Raw genomic sequence first — 17469 nt, forward strand, 5'->3', positions numbered from 1 at the left:
CACTGTGCAAATGCTGCCTGCCCTGCTGAGTATTTCCAGCATTTTCTGTTTTTGTTTCAGATTTCCAGCACCTGCAGAATTTTGCTTTTGTTGTAGGAATGGGACAAATTAGATAGTTGTTTCAAAAGAGCTGGCACAGGCACAATGGGCTGAATGGCTGCATTTTGTGCTGAGTGCTTCTAGGATCTGTACTAATAGTTTACTGTTCAAAGCTCTATTCTTCACCCTTTCCAGTGCTCCTTTTTTTTGCAATGGGATGAACTGCTTCAAATATATAATTAAATAATACTCTTTACAGTGCCATTGTTTCCTTGCACTTTGGAAACAGTTTTTGGATTTCGATGTTGCAACGAAATAGAACTCCAGTTCTGTGTAAGTTCATATTCATTGACCGTGTTGATTATTTTAAGCGCCTGTGTGCATTTGCCCTAATAATAAATGCCATTTACAATTTATTTAATCACTATCGAAAGGACTCTCCCCTGAGCTTGTTTTCATATTCATTATTGTATTAGTAAACTTAGAATACAATGCTCTTGATAAAATTGCTCATTTATAATTCTTCCATATTCATTTAGGCTTGGAATTATATACAAAAAGCTGTTTCGTGAAACAATGAAAACATTGTGGGATATGGAGAAAGAGCAGGAGAGTGGGACTAACTTTTTGAAAGTGCTGGCACAGGCTCGATGGGCCAAACAGCCTACTGTGCTGTAAACTATGATCTGTCATTGCATTGGAGAAAATTACCTTCACAGCTTTGTGCCATTATGTTGCCACCTTGGCCGTGATCTCCCTTTCCTTTCATATGCAATACCTGATTTTTGAACCACATATTCGTTGTTCTTTAGCCATGTCAGTTCTCAATTGCATAAAGCTTGTTTTTAGTTGTCAACCTTAAAAAGGGATACATAAAATTAAGGGCTATGATTTGTGCCTTTCGCCGAGCAAAGGTGGAGGCAGTGGCGTAGTGGTATTGTCACTGGACTAGTAACCCAGACTGCTCTGGGGACATGGGTTTGAATCCCACCATAGTAGAAGGTGGAATTTGAATTCAATTAATAAAAAATCTGGAATTTTCAAAATAAAAGCATGAAATCATTGTCTATTGTTGTAAAAAAAAAAAAAAAACCCATCTGCCACACTAATGTCCTTTAATCTGCTGTCCTTACCTGGTCTGGCCTACATGTGACTCCAGACCCACAGCAATGTGGTTGACTCTTAAATGCCCTCTGAAATGGCCTAGTAAGCCACTCAGCTGTATATAACCACTATGAAGTCAATAAGGAATGAGACCGAACGAACCACCCGGCGTCGACCTAGGGCACAAATGACAACAGCAAACCCAGCCCTGTCGACCCTGCACAGTCCTCCTTACTAACATCTGGGGGCTTGTGCCAAAGTTGGGAGAGCTGTCCCACAGACTAGTCAAGCAACAGCCTGACGTCGTCATACACACAAAATCATACCTTATAGACAATGTCCCAAACATTGCCATCACCATCCCTGGGTATTTCCTGTCCCACCGGCAGGATGGACCCAGCAGAGGTGGCAGCACAGTGGTATACAGTCAGGAGGGAGTTTCCCTGGGAGTCTCAACATCGACTCCAGACCCCATGAAGTCTCATGGCATCAGGTCAAACATGGGCAAGGAAACCTCCTGCTTATTACCACCTATGGTCTCCCCTCAGCTAATGAATCAGTACTCCTCCATATTGAACAACACTGAGGGTGGCAGGGGTGCAGAATGTACTCTTGGGTGGGGTCTTCAATGTCCATCAGCAAGAGTGACTTGGTTGCACACTGCTGGCCGAGGCCAAAAGGACATAGCTGCTAGACTGGGTCTGTGGCAGGTGGTGCGGAAACCAACAAGATGGAAAAACATACTTTACCTTGTCCTCGCTAATCTGCCTGCCACAGATGCATCTGTCCATGATTAGTATTGGTAGGAGTGACCACCGTACAGTCCTGTCTTCACATTGAGGATATCCTCTATCGTGTTGTGTCGCACTACCACCGTACTAAATGGGATAGATTTCGAACAAATCTAGCAACACAAAACTGGGCGTCCAGGAGGTTCTGTGGGCCATCAGCAGCAGCAGAATTGTACTCTACCACAATGTGTAACCTCATGGCCCAGCATATCCCCACTCTACCATCACCAACAAGCCAGGGGACCAACCCTGGTTCAATGAAGAGTGCAGGAGGGCATGCACCAGGCATACCTCAAAATTAGGTGTCAACTTGATGAAGCTACAACCCAGGACTAGTATTCCAAACAGCGTAAGCAGCATGCGATAGACAGAACTAAGCAATCCCCTAACCAATAGATCAGATCTAAGCTCTGCAGACCTCCCACATCCAGCCGCGAATGGTGGTGGATGGTTATTAAACAACTAACTCGAGGAGACAGCTCCACAAATATCCTCATCCTCAATGATGGGGGAGCCCAGCACATCAGTGCGAAAGATAAGGCTGTAGCATTTGCAACAGTCTTCAACAAGAAGTGTTGATTTGATGATCCATCTCATCCTCCTCCAGCATCAAAGATGCCAGTCTTCAGCCAATTCGATTCACTCTGCGTGATATCAAAAAACGACTGAAGGCACTGGATACTGCCAAGGCTATGGGCCCTGACAACATTCCGGCAATAGTACTGAAGACCTGTGCTCCAGAACTTGCTGCACCCCTAGCAAGCTGTTCCAGTACAGCTACAACACTGGCATCTACCCGGCAATGTGGAAAATTGCCCAGGTATGTCCTATACACAAAAAGCAGGATAAGTCCATCCCGGCCAATTACTGCCACATCCGTTTACTCTCAATCATCAATAAAGGGATGGAAGGTGTCATCGACAGTTCTATCAAGTGGCACTTGCTTAGCAATAACCTGCTCAGTTTGGGTTCTGCCAGGGCCACTCAGCTCCTGACCACATTATAGCCTTGGTTCAAACATGGACAAAAGAGCCGAACTTGAGGTGAGGTGAGAGTGATTGCCCTTGTATCAAGGCAGCATTTGGCCGAGTATGTCATCAAGGAACCTTAGCAAAACTTGAGTCAATGGGAATCGGGGGGAACACACACCGCTGGTTGGAGTCATACCTAGCGCAAAGGAAGATGGTTGTGGTTGTTGATCAATCATCTGAGCTCCAGGAGTGACGGCCCAACCATCTTCAGCTGCTTCATCAATGACCTTCCTTCAATCATGAGGTCAGAAGTGGGGGTGTTCGCTGATGATTGAATAATGTTCAGCACCATTTGCGACTCCTCAGATACTGAAGCAGTCCGTGTAGAAATGCAGCATGACCTTGAGAATATCCAGGCTTGGGCTGATAAGTGCCTGGCACTTGTGCGGCGCCAATCACCATCTCCAACAAAAGAGATTCTAACCATCTTTCCATGACATTCAATGGCATTATGATAGCTGAATCCCCCACTATCAAAGTATTGGGGTTGCCATTGACCAGAAACTGAACTGAAGTAGCTAATTAAATACCGTGGCTACAAGAGCAGGGCAGAGGCTCAGAATCCTGCGGCGCGTAACTCACCACCTAACTCCCCAAAGCCTGTTCACCATCGACACAAGTCAGGAGTGCAATGGAATACTCTCCACCTGCCTGGATGAGTGCCGCTCCAACAATGCTCAAGAAGCTCGACACCATCCAGGACAAAGCAGCCGCTTGATTGGCACCCCATCCGGCATGGACGCGATGGGCCGAAGGGCCTGTTTCTATGCTGTACAACTCTGACTGGATGACACTCCCTTCACCACCGATGCACAGTGGCAGCAGTGTGTACCATCTGCAAGATGCACTGTATCAACGCACCAAGGCTCCTTAGACAGCACTTTCCAAACCCGCGACCCCTACCACCTAGAAGGACAAGGGCAGCAGCGCATGGGAACACCACCACCTGCAAGTTGCCCTCCATGCCACACACCATCATGACTTGGAACTATATTGCTGGGTCAAAATCCTGGAACTCCGAAACGGCACTCTGGGTGTACCTATCCCACATGGACTGCAGCAGTTCACAAAGACAGCTCACCACCACATTCTCGTGGGCAATTAGGGATGGTCAATAAATGCTGGCCTAATCAGCGACTCCCACATCCCAGGATCAAATTTTTTTTTAAAGTTTGTGAAAAGTAGTGTGATCAAGTGAGGTGCAGAGGAGTACACTGTTTTGGTTCCACTGAAATCATCTCTGAAACCTCTGTTGCTATTTGTTTGTCAACAAAATCTAGTTGCCATCACTTTTTGAAAGTAGACTGGCCTCCATGTAAAATAGGAATTGCTGCATTCCACAAAATGAAAAATGATTTGGCAAAAGGACCTCTTCAGGATTTAAACCTGGCCAAACTTTTTTTGGCTCCCTATTTTTTATTGATACTGCTGTGGTCACTGCTCCTCAGAACTTTCTCTCATTTTTTTACCCTGTATGAATGCTCTGTACCCTTGTTTAATTTTGCTATCAAAATTGAAATCAAAACTTACCCACCTAGTCTGCTACTCTAATTCATCCTTTCTCAGGAACTCAAAACAATGGAAACGCTTACACTTAGTCTTCCCTTTCTGCTACAACATTCAGACTTTTAAAATTCAAACTTGACATCACTTAATCATTGATTTCTAGATTATACCATCTTTCATCAACCTTGCTGGCCTGCAGAATGAATCTTGGATTTTCATCTTCGTTTTGGAATAACTTCTTTAAAAATTTTAGCTGGGATGTTAAAATTTATAGTCAGTCATGCCATCCAGTGCCTGGAATCAGGTACTACAATAAAAACATATTAGCATTATATGCATTATGTTTACCAACTGTAAGCAAGGGAGAATTTACATGCACACTGCATCTCTTGAAGGTATTGCTTGAAATCTCAATCTTTTTTGAATAAAGTATTCTGTCTTGAATCATGCTCCCCATCCTCCATACATGCCAGTAAGTGACACAAATATCTTGCCAAGGAAACTGGGCAGGGCGCACTCAAAAGGAACCCCAGCTGAAATAACAGGAACACTATACCTCGTGAACTAATGTATCTGTATAAATATATTTGCATTTTCATTTTGGTAGTAGAATTGTTAATGATTCTTCTATCAAAAATGCCAAATGAAAAGAAGTTACTTTTAGAAAATAATAAAAATTGAAAACCAAGAGATAGAAGGTGTGCGCAAATGACTAAGTAATTTAGATTGTCATGAGAAAATCTGCTTTTTGTTTGGGCCAGTAAGGTGCAAGTCAGTTTGAACTCTAGAAGAAATGCATTAACACAAAATCTGTAGATTAGGAAATTGAATGGAAAATATCACTGCTTGAGCTGTGATAACAAGGTGAGTGAATGGTGGTGTCTAAAAATTGTATATAGAAAAGCAAAAATTGTATATAGAACAGCACCTTCCAAACCTGTGACCTCTACCAACCTGAAGGACAAGGGCAGCAAATGCATGGGAACACCACCACCTGCAAGTTCCCCTCCAAGTCACACACCATCCTGACTTGGAACTATATCGCCATTCCTTCACTGTCGCTGGGTCAAAATCCTGGAACTCCCTTCCTAACAGCACTGTGGGTGTACCTACCTCCCATGGACTGCAGCAGTTCAAGAAGGCAGCTCACCACCACCTTCTCGAGGGCAATTAGAGATGGGCAATAAATGCTGGCCTGGCCAGTGACGCCCACATCCCATGAATGAATTTAAGAGTTAGTTTGCCAAGCTTGACCTTGCTTGTGACCATATAAAGGGTCCAGTAAGACTACTTTCACCTCTTTCTTGGCTTATAGTACAGTCACAATGATGAGGCATGCATGAATGGCAAAAATTCAAGTGACAGGCAGCTCAAAGGGCAGGTCATGCTTAATTTTGTGCTGGAAGTTACTCATTTGAATAGGCTAATGGTACATGAACGATCTGGTCTGTAACACACTTGGTTGAGAAGCTTAAAATCTAGTGGAGCAGCAACTCTTGTACTGCAGATAATCATTAAAGAGGCTATGGTGGAGACAGAAAGTGAACTAATACAGTGGCACACTGGAGACCTGTGAACTGGAGCTTTTACTGTAGGAGTTTCACCAAAGGATGGTTTTGGCCCTCTTGCTGCAGTAGAAGCACAGTTGCAAACTACATGGAAGTTTGCAAACTGAGTCAATTCAGTCTCTGGGGCCCTTTTATATTTAATTGTAAATGAGGGAGAAGTTTGCTATTAGTAAGATGATGAAATTAATATAGCTCCTCAGTGTTTATGCACGTTTCTTACAGCATGTATGACACAAACCTAAGGTGGGAATTATAGCCCTTTCAAGCATTATACAAACCATTTCCCTTTTACATACCTCCTATTATGCCAATGTTGAACAGCACACTTCTTACAGGTGGATGCACAGCCAACAGATGCTCAAGCTTCCAGCTCATCTGTTATGCATTTCAGTTGAGTCAGCGGCCATGGAAGGAGTTAGGCCTCGGCTTCAAAGAGTCACGCTACCCTAGCATTGTTTTTCCTCTTCAAGCATCGGTCTACTGCACAATTACGTGTCATGACTGCTTTATGAATATTGGTTGTTGACATGCGTAGTAATGTTTCTGCAGTCTGATACCATCTGCACATTAATCTGTTAACATAGGCCAACTGATATGAGGAGCCCTAATGCTGTCTACAACATGTGGTATGTTACCATAAAAACACAAAGATTTACAGCACAGAAAGAAGTCATTTGGCCCATCGGCAGAGCAGTCGAGTCTAATCCCACCTTCTAGCTCTTGGTCCGTTGCCCTGTAGGTTACAACACTTCAGGTGCACAGCCAAGTGTTATTTTAGATGCGATGAGGGTTTCTGTCACTACCACCCTTTCAGGCAGTAAGTTCCAGAACCCCGTCACTTTCCGGGTGAAAAAAGTTCCTCCTCAGCTCTCCTCTAATCCTTCTGTCAATTACTTTAAATCGATGCCCCAGGTTATTGACCTCTCTGCTAATGGAAATAGGCCCTTCTATCCATTCTGTCTAGGTCCCTCATAATTTTATACATCTTATTAAATCTCCCCTTAGCCTCCTCTGTTCCAAAGAAAACAAATCCAGCCTAGCAAATTTAGCACTTTGCATTTGATAAGTGTGCACTGCAGACTGCTAGTTGTGACAGATATTTCCTGGAATGGCTTGAAAGCATACAGTACCATGAAAGCTACATATTTATTAACTTGCCCTTCAATGGAAAGAATTGTCCCTATTGTCAAGCAGGTTGTTGTGCAGCAGATGGTGCAACATGTGACAGACAGTCTGACTTGCAAAGCACAGGTGGCAAAGACAAGTCTGCTGACTTAGGGAAGGAGGCTATAAGCAGTAGTGATGGTGTGAACAAATCTCCTTGGGTGTCATTATATTTGTTTCTCCATGAACTTGTCTTCCTCACCTAAATTGCGCAGCACTACAGACACTCAATAAATACCCATCTCATCACTTTGTATGATGCTATTTAAATGGCAGAAGCAACCAAGAATAAGGAAGGAATGTATTGGGCAAAAAATTGAAAAATTATAGATGACTTAAGCATGCAGCAACATGTAATTGTAAATACAAATCAAATCAAAACACTTTTATCAGCAGCTCAAATTGTGATCTCCCTTTAAAAAGCATACATTTAAGCAGGCTAGATCCCAGAACTTCTGATGTGCCCATTTTATGTGGCAATATGGATGATTCTGTAGAATATACAGCACAGAAACAGGCCATTCAGTCCAACTGTGTTGTAGGTTGAACCTTGCCTTGCCCAAATGCAACTTGCAATGAGACCATTCGACATGCTTTACATGGAGTCATCTTGACTTTTGCTGGCCAGTAGAGTGCACTCTTCAAAATCTTCAAAACCTCAGAAAAGTGGGTATGGTTGCAGCCTGATTTTTCTACCTGCCAACCCAGCTCCTCACTGCTGAAACTTTGGGAGACAGGGTCAGTTGCGTATAAATATTGTACACATTGGGAGGCATTGCAAGAGAATTTGTGTACAAGTTTCATGCCACGTGACTTTCACATGCTCTTCAGCATGTTAATATATTTTTACCCCGAATTACAAACAGGCTTGTTATGCATGTGTTCCTGTTTTTTGCAGTCCTCTGTACTGTAACGTGCACTAAGTATTCTTCATTTCTTAAGTGTACAATAGAATATGCTGTTATTAATAGAACAAAAGCATTTGAGAGACTTGAAGTGCCATAACCTACAAGGGTTCAGACCAAGAGCTGGAAAGTGGCATTAGACTGGATAGCACTTTTTCGTTCAGTATAAACACGATGGGCCAAATGGCCTCTTTCTGCACAGTAAATTTCTGTGATTCTATGAGACATTGTTATGCCATTTTGATCAAGTGAATCTCGAGTTCCTGAATGCCCGTTAACACTGCCTGAATTCTCATCTTGAACTTTCTATAATGCAGTATTGAGAGTAGAACACCCTCAAGTCCAGGATGTTTGAGTCCTGCTGTCATCTTGAATCAGTGTGGTATCGAAATAGAACCTTGAGGTTTTTTGGTCCAAGTTGGTGTCATTATTTGATTATTTATCAGCGACATCAGTGAATTTTTGATGCATTTGTGTGAAATGTAATTCTAACTATTTGAAGGATAAAAATAGAAAATAAACTGTTCAACTTCATATTGTATCAGAGCTATAATTTATAAAATGTGGCAAAGATCTCTTTGTATGGCTTCACAGAGAAAGAAAAAGGTTTTAGGTAATAGATTAGAAAGGGATTTGAAGTCTGTTGTAAAGTGGACATGGATCTTCTAAAATGTAAAATACATTTATTTATTTTGCAGGCTGGAGTCAAAGGGACATTAGGAAGATTAGTAGGAATATTTGAGGTAAGTTCCTATTTTAAAGTGAACTATTGATATTCCTCTAGTGGACAGTGATATTATTTAATGGATATTCCATACTAGACTCATGGTAAATTTGTTCTCAATGACACAGCTCATAATAGTCAACAGAATATCTGATCAGGGATCACTGAAAAGTGATCGTCATATAAACAGTTTAGGTAGAAGTGGCTAAATATAGGATTAAGAGTAACCATTTCATAACTCAATGATGTGGGCAATAGGCAAGCACCCTAGGAATACACTGGGATGTCCACTTGCCCATCTGAGCTTGTGAGCCAACAATTTCTGGAATGTGGGCAAGTCACTGTTCATGTCAAACTGTAACGTGGTGGTCTGTTACATATGCAAGTTGAAGATGATGTCACCTCTATTCTTGATGAAAGCATTCACAACTCACAGTGTAATCCTGTGGAAGGAGAGTCTACAAGTTAAAAATCCTGACTTTGAATACCTTTTAAGGAAGAGGCAAACACAGAACAACTTAATATTCGATTGAGGTATCTACTGTGTTTGACTTGAACATTCATGTGGTAGAATCTCTGAAGACTAATCCATGAAAGAGATATAGCTGGGTAAAGTGAGAGGTGGGTATAGATTTGGATTGTGTAGCATGATGGCAGATTCAAGTCCACCTCCCCCCCATGAATTCCATTGTTCCTTCAGAAGGTGTAAAAAAAAAGGACACACGCACAAGCACACACACACAAGCATAGGAGCTCTACCTGCAGACTGCACTGTAGATGCTACCAGGTATAATCGAGGTTGGACCAATCTTCACAATGGAACATAATCCTAGAATCAAAGAAGAGTGCAGCACAGAAGGAGGCCAATTGGCCCATGGAGTCTGCGCAGGCTCTTTCGAATAGCAATCAAGTTAGTCTCACTCCCCAGCTCTTTCCCTGCAGTTTTTTTCTCTTTCAAGTGTTTATCCAATTTCCCTTTGAAGGCTGCTAGCGAATCAGTATCCACCACCCTATCAGGCAATGCATTCCAAATCCTTATCACTCGTTAAGTAATAATAAAAAAAAATTCCTCCTGTCACTTCTGGTTATTTTGTCAGTCGCTTTAAATCTGTGCCCCTTGGTTATCAGTCCTCCAGCCACTGGAAATAGTTTTTCTTTATTTACTCTATCTAAACCCTTCATGATTTTAAACACCTCCATCAAATCTCCTTAGTCTACTCTAAGGAGACCAACCCCAGGTTCTCTAGTCCATCCCTGTCACTCCATGTGACCCTCTTCTGTATTCTCTCCAAAGCTTGCATAATCCTTTCTAAAGTTGGGTGCCCAAAATTGGGGTCACTACTCCAGCTGGGGCCAAACTAGTGTTTTATATAGGTTTAGCATAACTTCTTGACTTTTGTACGCAGTACCTCTATTTATAAAGCCCAAGATCCCATATACTGGTTTAACTGTTTTATTAACCTGTCCTGCCACCTTCAAAGATTTGGCCCTCACTTGAACAAGTACAAGTTGTATTGTAGACCAACACTGTGTAAAGCTAACTGACATCTGTTGTAAAAACTATTTGCTTTCCAAAAGAGGAGCAACCATTTAGGTTTTATCCAGCATTGAGAGTATTGTTTAAAATGCAGATCCAATGACTTCCACTACTCTGGGTATCTTGAGTTTAGTCTGAAAATTTGATGGAGGCTTTTTTTCCACAGGCATACGTGACAACAAATGCATGAATTAAATGACTGAGTAATCCTTAGGCATTTAATTCTTTATAGATCAAGTGTAGAAGTTTATTTTGCATATTACAGAGAGCAGCTCAACCAACCATTAAAGTATGTTTCAGGCTTTACCACATCCCACCCCACTGTCGTTAAAAAAAAAATGAAAACCTTCAGCCCTGAAGTCAAGACATGGGAATAAGTGGGGTTCTTTTTAAATCTAAAAACAAAACCATAGCAGAGCATTATAGGTAGTAGAAAGGCTGGAAAAAGGCCCAGAAACATTTTGGCTGCCAATACCTTGTAACGAACCCAAACCTGCTGATGTCCAGTAAAAACAGATTTGTAGAACAATGAGCAGGAATCAGTTTGTCTTTTGAACAAGTTAGCACTGCTATAACTAATGCATAAATTGTGAATTTTTTGACATAATTGTCAATATTTGCCATAGTGCTGTTCTCAAGTTTGTTTTAGAATACATTATTTTCATTTAACTACTTTATTTTGCAGTGAAGTATAGATAAATACTTATCAAATTTGTTTATAGCTCAACATACCATTTTGGCTCAGCCTCATGATACAGAAATATTGATCTATGCAGAGCTGACAGTCATCAGGCCCATGTTCTTTAGCCCTGTCTCCTTGGTTTAACACAGAAAACACATCAAAGATTGACCAGGTCATATTCCTAAGTGGGTACTTTTGATGTGAATGGAAAAGTACATTTTCAACCAATGAAAACCCATTTTTAGGAGTTTAAGCATTGGCACTTCATCTCTGGGATAAATAATCTCTCTCTGATCGACAGTGTTCTGTGTAAAATGAGTTCAGGAACTTGATTGAGATTGTCTACTGTGCATGAAACCCATTAAACTGTTTCTAATTGACAGTCTCTTACAGAAACCACAGGATGCTCAATTTAAAAAAAATGTCGCATTGGTACAGTAGGGATTGCTGTTTTGAAGCTAGGATAAAGGGCAGCCTCACTGTGCTGTACCTGACCTTAAGTATATCCTGATACACTGGGTGCCAAAAATGGAAAGTCTCCAGTATTCTCCTCCCTCACTTCCACGAGCACAAAATTTAGGGAAGAAAGTAACTTTACAAAGTTTTTCTAGATATGTTCCCACCTCCAAAATGGATAGTGGAGGCTAAACATTTCAAGTTTAATTATGTGTCAGAGAAAAAATAGAATAGGATATGTATGTGAAGTAAAAATAAAAGAACAATTTAAAAAGCCAGCATTAAAAGACTATGGGGTGAGCAGAATTAGTTTTTGTACATTCTAGGTTTATAATCTGTGATAAAAAGAAAGGCTGTGAATGCTGAAAAATCTTGAAATAAAACAGAAGATGTTGAAATTATGCAGCAGACACATCAACTTATGAAGAGAAAAATGCAGGTTATTATTTCAGGAGGGGCCATTCATCAGAGTTGACCAAAAAAGGTATGGTGAAGAAAACAGCAAATCTGCTCATTACTAAATCAATTAGCTGCCACCATTTAATAGTCGTCTATAAACAAATTTCTGAGAAGAGGTGAAAAATATTGGATGATTTGCAAATCTCATGCAAGTCTGGCTTTAAACCGAGGAAGCTCAGTAAAAATCTTTTTTTTCAAATTGGTGGAAATGCAGTGGTGGAACTTGAATAAGGGAATCTGGTAGGCAAGAAAATCAGGGTGACAGCTAAGATCTCATGTTGCTAAATTCAATTTTCAGACCAGAAGACTATTGCGTGTCCATGACAAAGGTGTGAGATATTATTCTGAAGTTTGTATCGAGTTTGGTTGGAACAGTGTGTGATACCAAAGGCAAAGGTCTGAATGAGAGTGGGAATTGAAGTCTGAGTAGTGATTGAGAGAGAGCTGAAGATCATGGTTGGCAGAGATTTTCAGCAAAACACTTGTCCAATCTGTATTGGTTTGCCTGGAATAGAACCATTTACACTGTACTATGAGCAGTGAAAACAGTACACTAAAAATGAAGCAAGTACAATTAAATTGCTGTCTCACATGGAGCAGGTGTTTGGAAACCCCAGATACTGCTGTGTGAAAAAACAAATAAACAGTTGTTGCATTTGATAGGTTTCCATGAAGAAGTTCTAAGAAAGAATAACCAATGATGTGGAAGTGATGGGAGGTGTGAACTTGGGTATTGCAATAGAGTTTTTGTAGAGTTCAGACAACAGCTGCTGAAAGGAAGCACTTTGATCTTGGGTTAATTTACTGATTTAAATTGCGAATGGATGCATCGATGTAAATTGCAGGGGTTCCTTGTAAACTGACCTAAATATTTTGTATCTTGTGAATGTCTGGCATCATGTGTATTGGGTGAATATTTGCCGACTGAAAGGGATGTTTGTGAAGGGGAGGTTCAAATTCGTACCTCACCTTTTTGAATATATATTTGTGTGAGCCTTTAGAGAGTCTCTTTGGAAAGCAAGTCATTCTTTGATTTGGCCTGGAAAATTTCAGTAGTGGAGATTTGTCGAAACAGTTAGCACCAACACCACTGGGTTAAAAGTACTAAAATTCTGTCATGGCATTAAATCAAATTGTGAGCTCAATTATAACCCCTGCTTAAGGTAAATGATGTGCTAACATTGAAAGTCATATTAAAAAAAAATTGGTTTGCTGGTAAACAAGACTTTGGCTTTAAACTGTAGAAAAATTTTGTTTATATCCAATTGTGTTTATAGATATTTTACTATTTGTCTGGCATTTTGCAAATATTTTGTGCTTACTAGGTTTTTATTTATATTAGTTGTAATGGTCTGCTTGAATTGAATATCCACCAATTACAATGCATGTGATAGCACAGAATGAAACCTTATTTAATCCAGTAAAAGATTGCTGGAAGTAAAGGTACTTGTTATGCTACTTTGATAACTGCGTTTATCGATTTTTGATTTTGTATTTATTTTATTTAGAGATACAGCACTGAAACAGGCCCTTCGGCTCACCGAGTCTGTGCCGACCAACAACCACCCATTTATACTAACCCTACAGTAATCCCATATTCCCTACCACCTACCTACACTAGGGGCAATTTACAATGGCCAATTTACCTATCACCTGCAAGTCTTTGGCTGTGGGAGGAAACCGGAGCACCCGGCGAAAACCCACGCGGTCATAGGGAGAACTTATAAACTCCGCACAGGCAGTACCCAGAATCGAACCCGGGTCCCTGGAGCTGTGAGGCTGCGGTGCTAACCACTGCGCCGCTAACCACTGCCGCCCATACAAGTTGCCGTACAAGTTGGAATAACATCCTTGCTGGAAGGTTTGCTGGTGCTCTTTTTGTGCCGTAACTTTTCTATGGTTCTATCTTAAAGTCAATGCCTGTTATTTGTGAATTCATTATAAGATAATAATGTTTTTTTTTCAGAATCAAGACAGGAAGCATAGAACATACGTGTACGTTCTGGTAATAACAGAGGTATTAGAAGACTGGGAGGATTCAGTTAATATTGGTAAGATAAAACTATATTTAATATCTAAATGATCTTTGTCTATTTTAGACCTGGAATTAAAATCGTCAATTTTATGGTTCACTTATATTGCAGTACTGGCTCATAAATATTACTCAAGGTTGCAGTGGTATTTAATTTGCTCTGTTGTGTTATGGGATAGTTTCCTTATCATTCAAACTAGAGATAACAAGCTGCGTATAAACAAGGTTGTGGTTTTGCAGTTATTTTATAGTTGTTTTGCATTTGTACCGTGTCCCACCCCCACCTCCACCGTAGCCAGAATGGCTTTATGGATCTGTATAAGTGGACAGAACTGCTCAGCCCAAAATTGACCAGAATAATTGGTTTGCTGTACCTCTGGCAGTATTTTTTGATTATCGCAGGAGGTACCTCTACCTCTTGCAACAACAAACACATCTCTTGTTCGGTCTTCTGGAGACAGTCTTGTTTGCTATGCTGCTATCAATGCGGAGTGTCTCTTTCCCTCCTCCCCATCCTTCTTGACCAAGTAGTTATGCCTGGAGTAGGCAACGTAAAAGGGAGAAGAAATAAATTCAACTTTTTAAAAATTTCATAGTCTTGTACCTTAGGTTTTTTTGTTGCTGACCAGCTGATGTCCCACTTATTGCCCCAAATTCAGAATTATAGCAACATCACTTGAATAAAGGTTGAGCTTTTTTTCTGTATTGAGAAGTTTTTCAGTTAGCTTTTTCTATTTCTTTTCACAAATGTCTGCTGTAGCTAATCATATATAGGTACAATATTTTGTGCATTTGCACACTTAAAAACAAAGCTGTTACAGCTCAAAGGGATCTTTCTGCTTGAAATGTTTATTTCCAGTTGTCAGAAATTACAAGTATTGTATACTGTAGGTTTGTTGATTGCTGAGCCATTTTAATCTTCATGCCTAATGAATAGATTTGTATTGATTAAAGAATAGACCAGGGCAACAGAATCTGTGCATCGATTGTAACTTTTCTAGCAGCTTTTCTGTGTCTTGCACCCGCCCCCCCCCAACTCCGCCGCACTCCCCCGATTTTTAAAAAAACTCAATCATGTATGTTTAATCTTTTTTATTTAGGGAGAAAAAGGGAATGGTTTAAAGTAGATGATGCCATTAAAGTTCTTCAGTGTCATAAACCTGTACAGGCCTCCTATTTTGAAACCTTCAAACAAGGCTATTTGGCAAATAACGGAACTCCTGTTGTTGCAACATTATCTGAAGAGAAGGCCTCAACATACGCCAATCAGAGTTCAGTATCCAGTATTAGATGACTGAGAGGAGCTCCACAGTAATTGACTCATCATACATCGAGTCCCTAAGGCATGGACTTGAAAAGTGTTCAGTGAAAGAATGTTTGATCTAGTTTGATTGCTTCTATACATTGTACATGTATAAATAAATTTTGCATGGAGACCTGCGCAATGTTGATAACGATACTTTATATTGTGATTTAAATTATAGTGCTGAAGATCAAAGCCATAACTAGTAAGTTTTTTTGTTAGATATTGTATATTTTTGATAGGATTGTGAAATTAAGGTACCGGTGTTGCATCCAATTGTCCCCCAGGTATTATCCTATAGAATTCCTAATTGTGAGGTGACTTGGATTTCAACCTAGGGATATTGTTTGGGTGCCAAATGGGTATCGATTTTAGTTCTCTGCAACTTTTTATATATAGCTTTTGTAAATTTTTTGCTGGCATTATCACCTGCACTACTGCTGTTTACGTTTAAAAAAAAAAGGAAGCTATGAAACAGTTGATCACTGACTTGTACTGCTTTGTGGAATAACATTCATGTCACACACTTCATCACAGTACTTTTGTTAGCTTGTACACAAAGTGTTGAATAAGGCCTTTAAAGCATTTTATCTTGTATAAGACAACTTCAAGCCATGCATATTGGGTCTTGCCTTCTGTGGAGCTTTGGATTATATCGAGTTTAACAGTACACATTTGTGTTTCTCAGCTTCATTTTCCTGATCTCTGCTATTCCCTATTTCGTTCTACACTGGAGTTAAAGGATGTTCTTTGCAGGCAATTCAAGGTCTTAACAGAGCTTAGAATTTGGTGTTTTGAATCTTGATTGTGTTTTTGTTCTTACAATTTAAAAAAGGACACTGTATACTGCTTAAGCACTTAAACTGTGTAACTTGGTTTTTAAATTCCAACTCTGGATTAGTAAAAACGTGGAACAAAAATTACCCTGTATATTTTCAGTTTTTAATTTTTTTTTACTGAGACAAAAATATAGATAGCACTGTTTCTTTTGAAATGAGTGTTGTATGTAGATCACCAAAATAATTTCAACCTATTTAATTGATTAAAGTTTTATTTTTAAGCAATTAATACAGAAATCTGCAATTGCCATAGAATATTGTCTGCAAAACTTGTGCAGTCTGCTACCTAACAGATTGTACCTCAGCCTCAATAGAGAAAGGAGCATTGCTGGAGAAAACATCCTTTGTCAACCTAGGGATAGGCTGATTTTTTTTTTTTTACTCATCAAATCTTGGCAGATAGCCCTTCAACCAGTTCAGTCAGTTTAAAAACAGTGTAAATAAATGTTCACTATTGTAGAACTGTGGAATACTAACATCATTGTACAAATTATTTTTTGCAACTTTTTCCCAATTGCATTTTTGTAAGATGTTGGAGGAAGATTTGAAAGTCTAGAACTATTGCTTTACACAGGTGAAGAAATGACTCTCATCCCTGGCTCAGTGGTGAGGGTTTAAAGCAGCATCAGAAAACTAAGTCTTCACTAAAGCATTGCCCTATTCTCTTGTGATGTTTAAATAGTGACAACCGTTATCAGTTGTTTACTTATGCTTGAATACACACCTAAGCTAATGTGATAAATGAAGTTTCAGTCAAAGTAAAATTGAGTACTGAATCATAATACTGCTTTGTATTTTTAAAGAGCAAATATGAAAATCTTATGTAAAAAGTGAAACCAATGGAATCAGTTGATTATGACCACTTAATGCTTTCAGCTTTTACCTACAATTAATGCACTGTATATACACATTTTTTTGGTGCTTTCCTGTGTAAAGCCTTAGATGGAAATAATAAGTGCTAGTTTTTACAATGGTCAGTGTTGGTAAGAATATGAGGCATGTTATCCTGCCCTTCACATTATAAGACAACCGTTATACATCAGCTGGAGAGATTCAGTCACTGGAGGAAGTGTCTTTATTTTACCTGACTTGAGTGTGATGCACATGCGAGGCAAGAGATTGAAGATTGTAATAAACCTGTGCCAACAAATAAAAACTCTCCAGTATTTTAGAAACCATGTGCTGACTGAATATTTTTCTTTGTCACGTTATTTAGGAAGTGCATTTTGTTTTATATAGTGATTTACATTGAGGATGTCATTGTTATTCCCAAACATTTAGTTTGTGCCAGTGAAGAAAAATGCTTATTAATAAAAAGCATGTCACTAA

General features: G+C 39.9%; 1 protein-coding gene across 2 annotated transcripts in view; it reads left to right on the forward strand.

The window, feature by feature from the left end:
- The window catches only part of nudt3b (nudix (nucleoside diphosphate linked moiety X)-type motif 3b), a 99333-nt gene extending 81864 nt beyond the window's left edge, over positions 1–17469 (forward strand). For both annotated transcript variants that reach the window (XM_068057170.1, XM_068057171.1), the window contains exons 3-5: positions 8807–8851; positions 13933–14017; positions 15099–17469. In XM_068057170.1, coding sequence (XP_067913271.1) covers positions 8807–8851; positions 13933–14017; positions 15099–15292 — 324 coding nt within the window. In that variant the 3' untranslated portion in view covers positions 15293–17469. The remainder of the gene's footprint in view (positions 1–8806; positions 8852–13932; positions 14018–15098) is intronic.

Source organism: Heterodontus francisci, chromosome 25 (genome assembly GCF_036365525.1).
Source record: "Heterodontus francisci isolate sHetFra1 chromosome 25, sHetFra1.hap1, whole genome shotgun sequence".
Lineage (NCBI taxonomy): Eukaryota > Metazoa > Chordata > Chondrichthyes > Heterodontiformes > Heterodontidae > Heterodontus > Heterodontus francisci.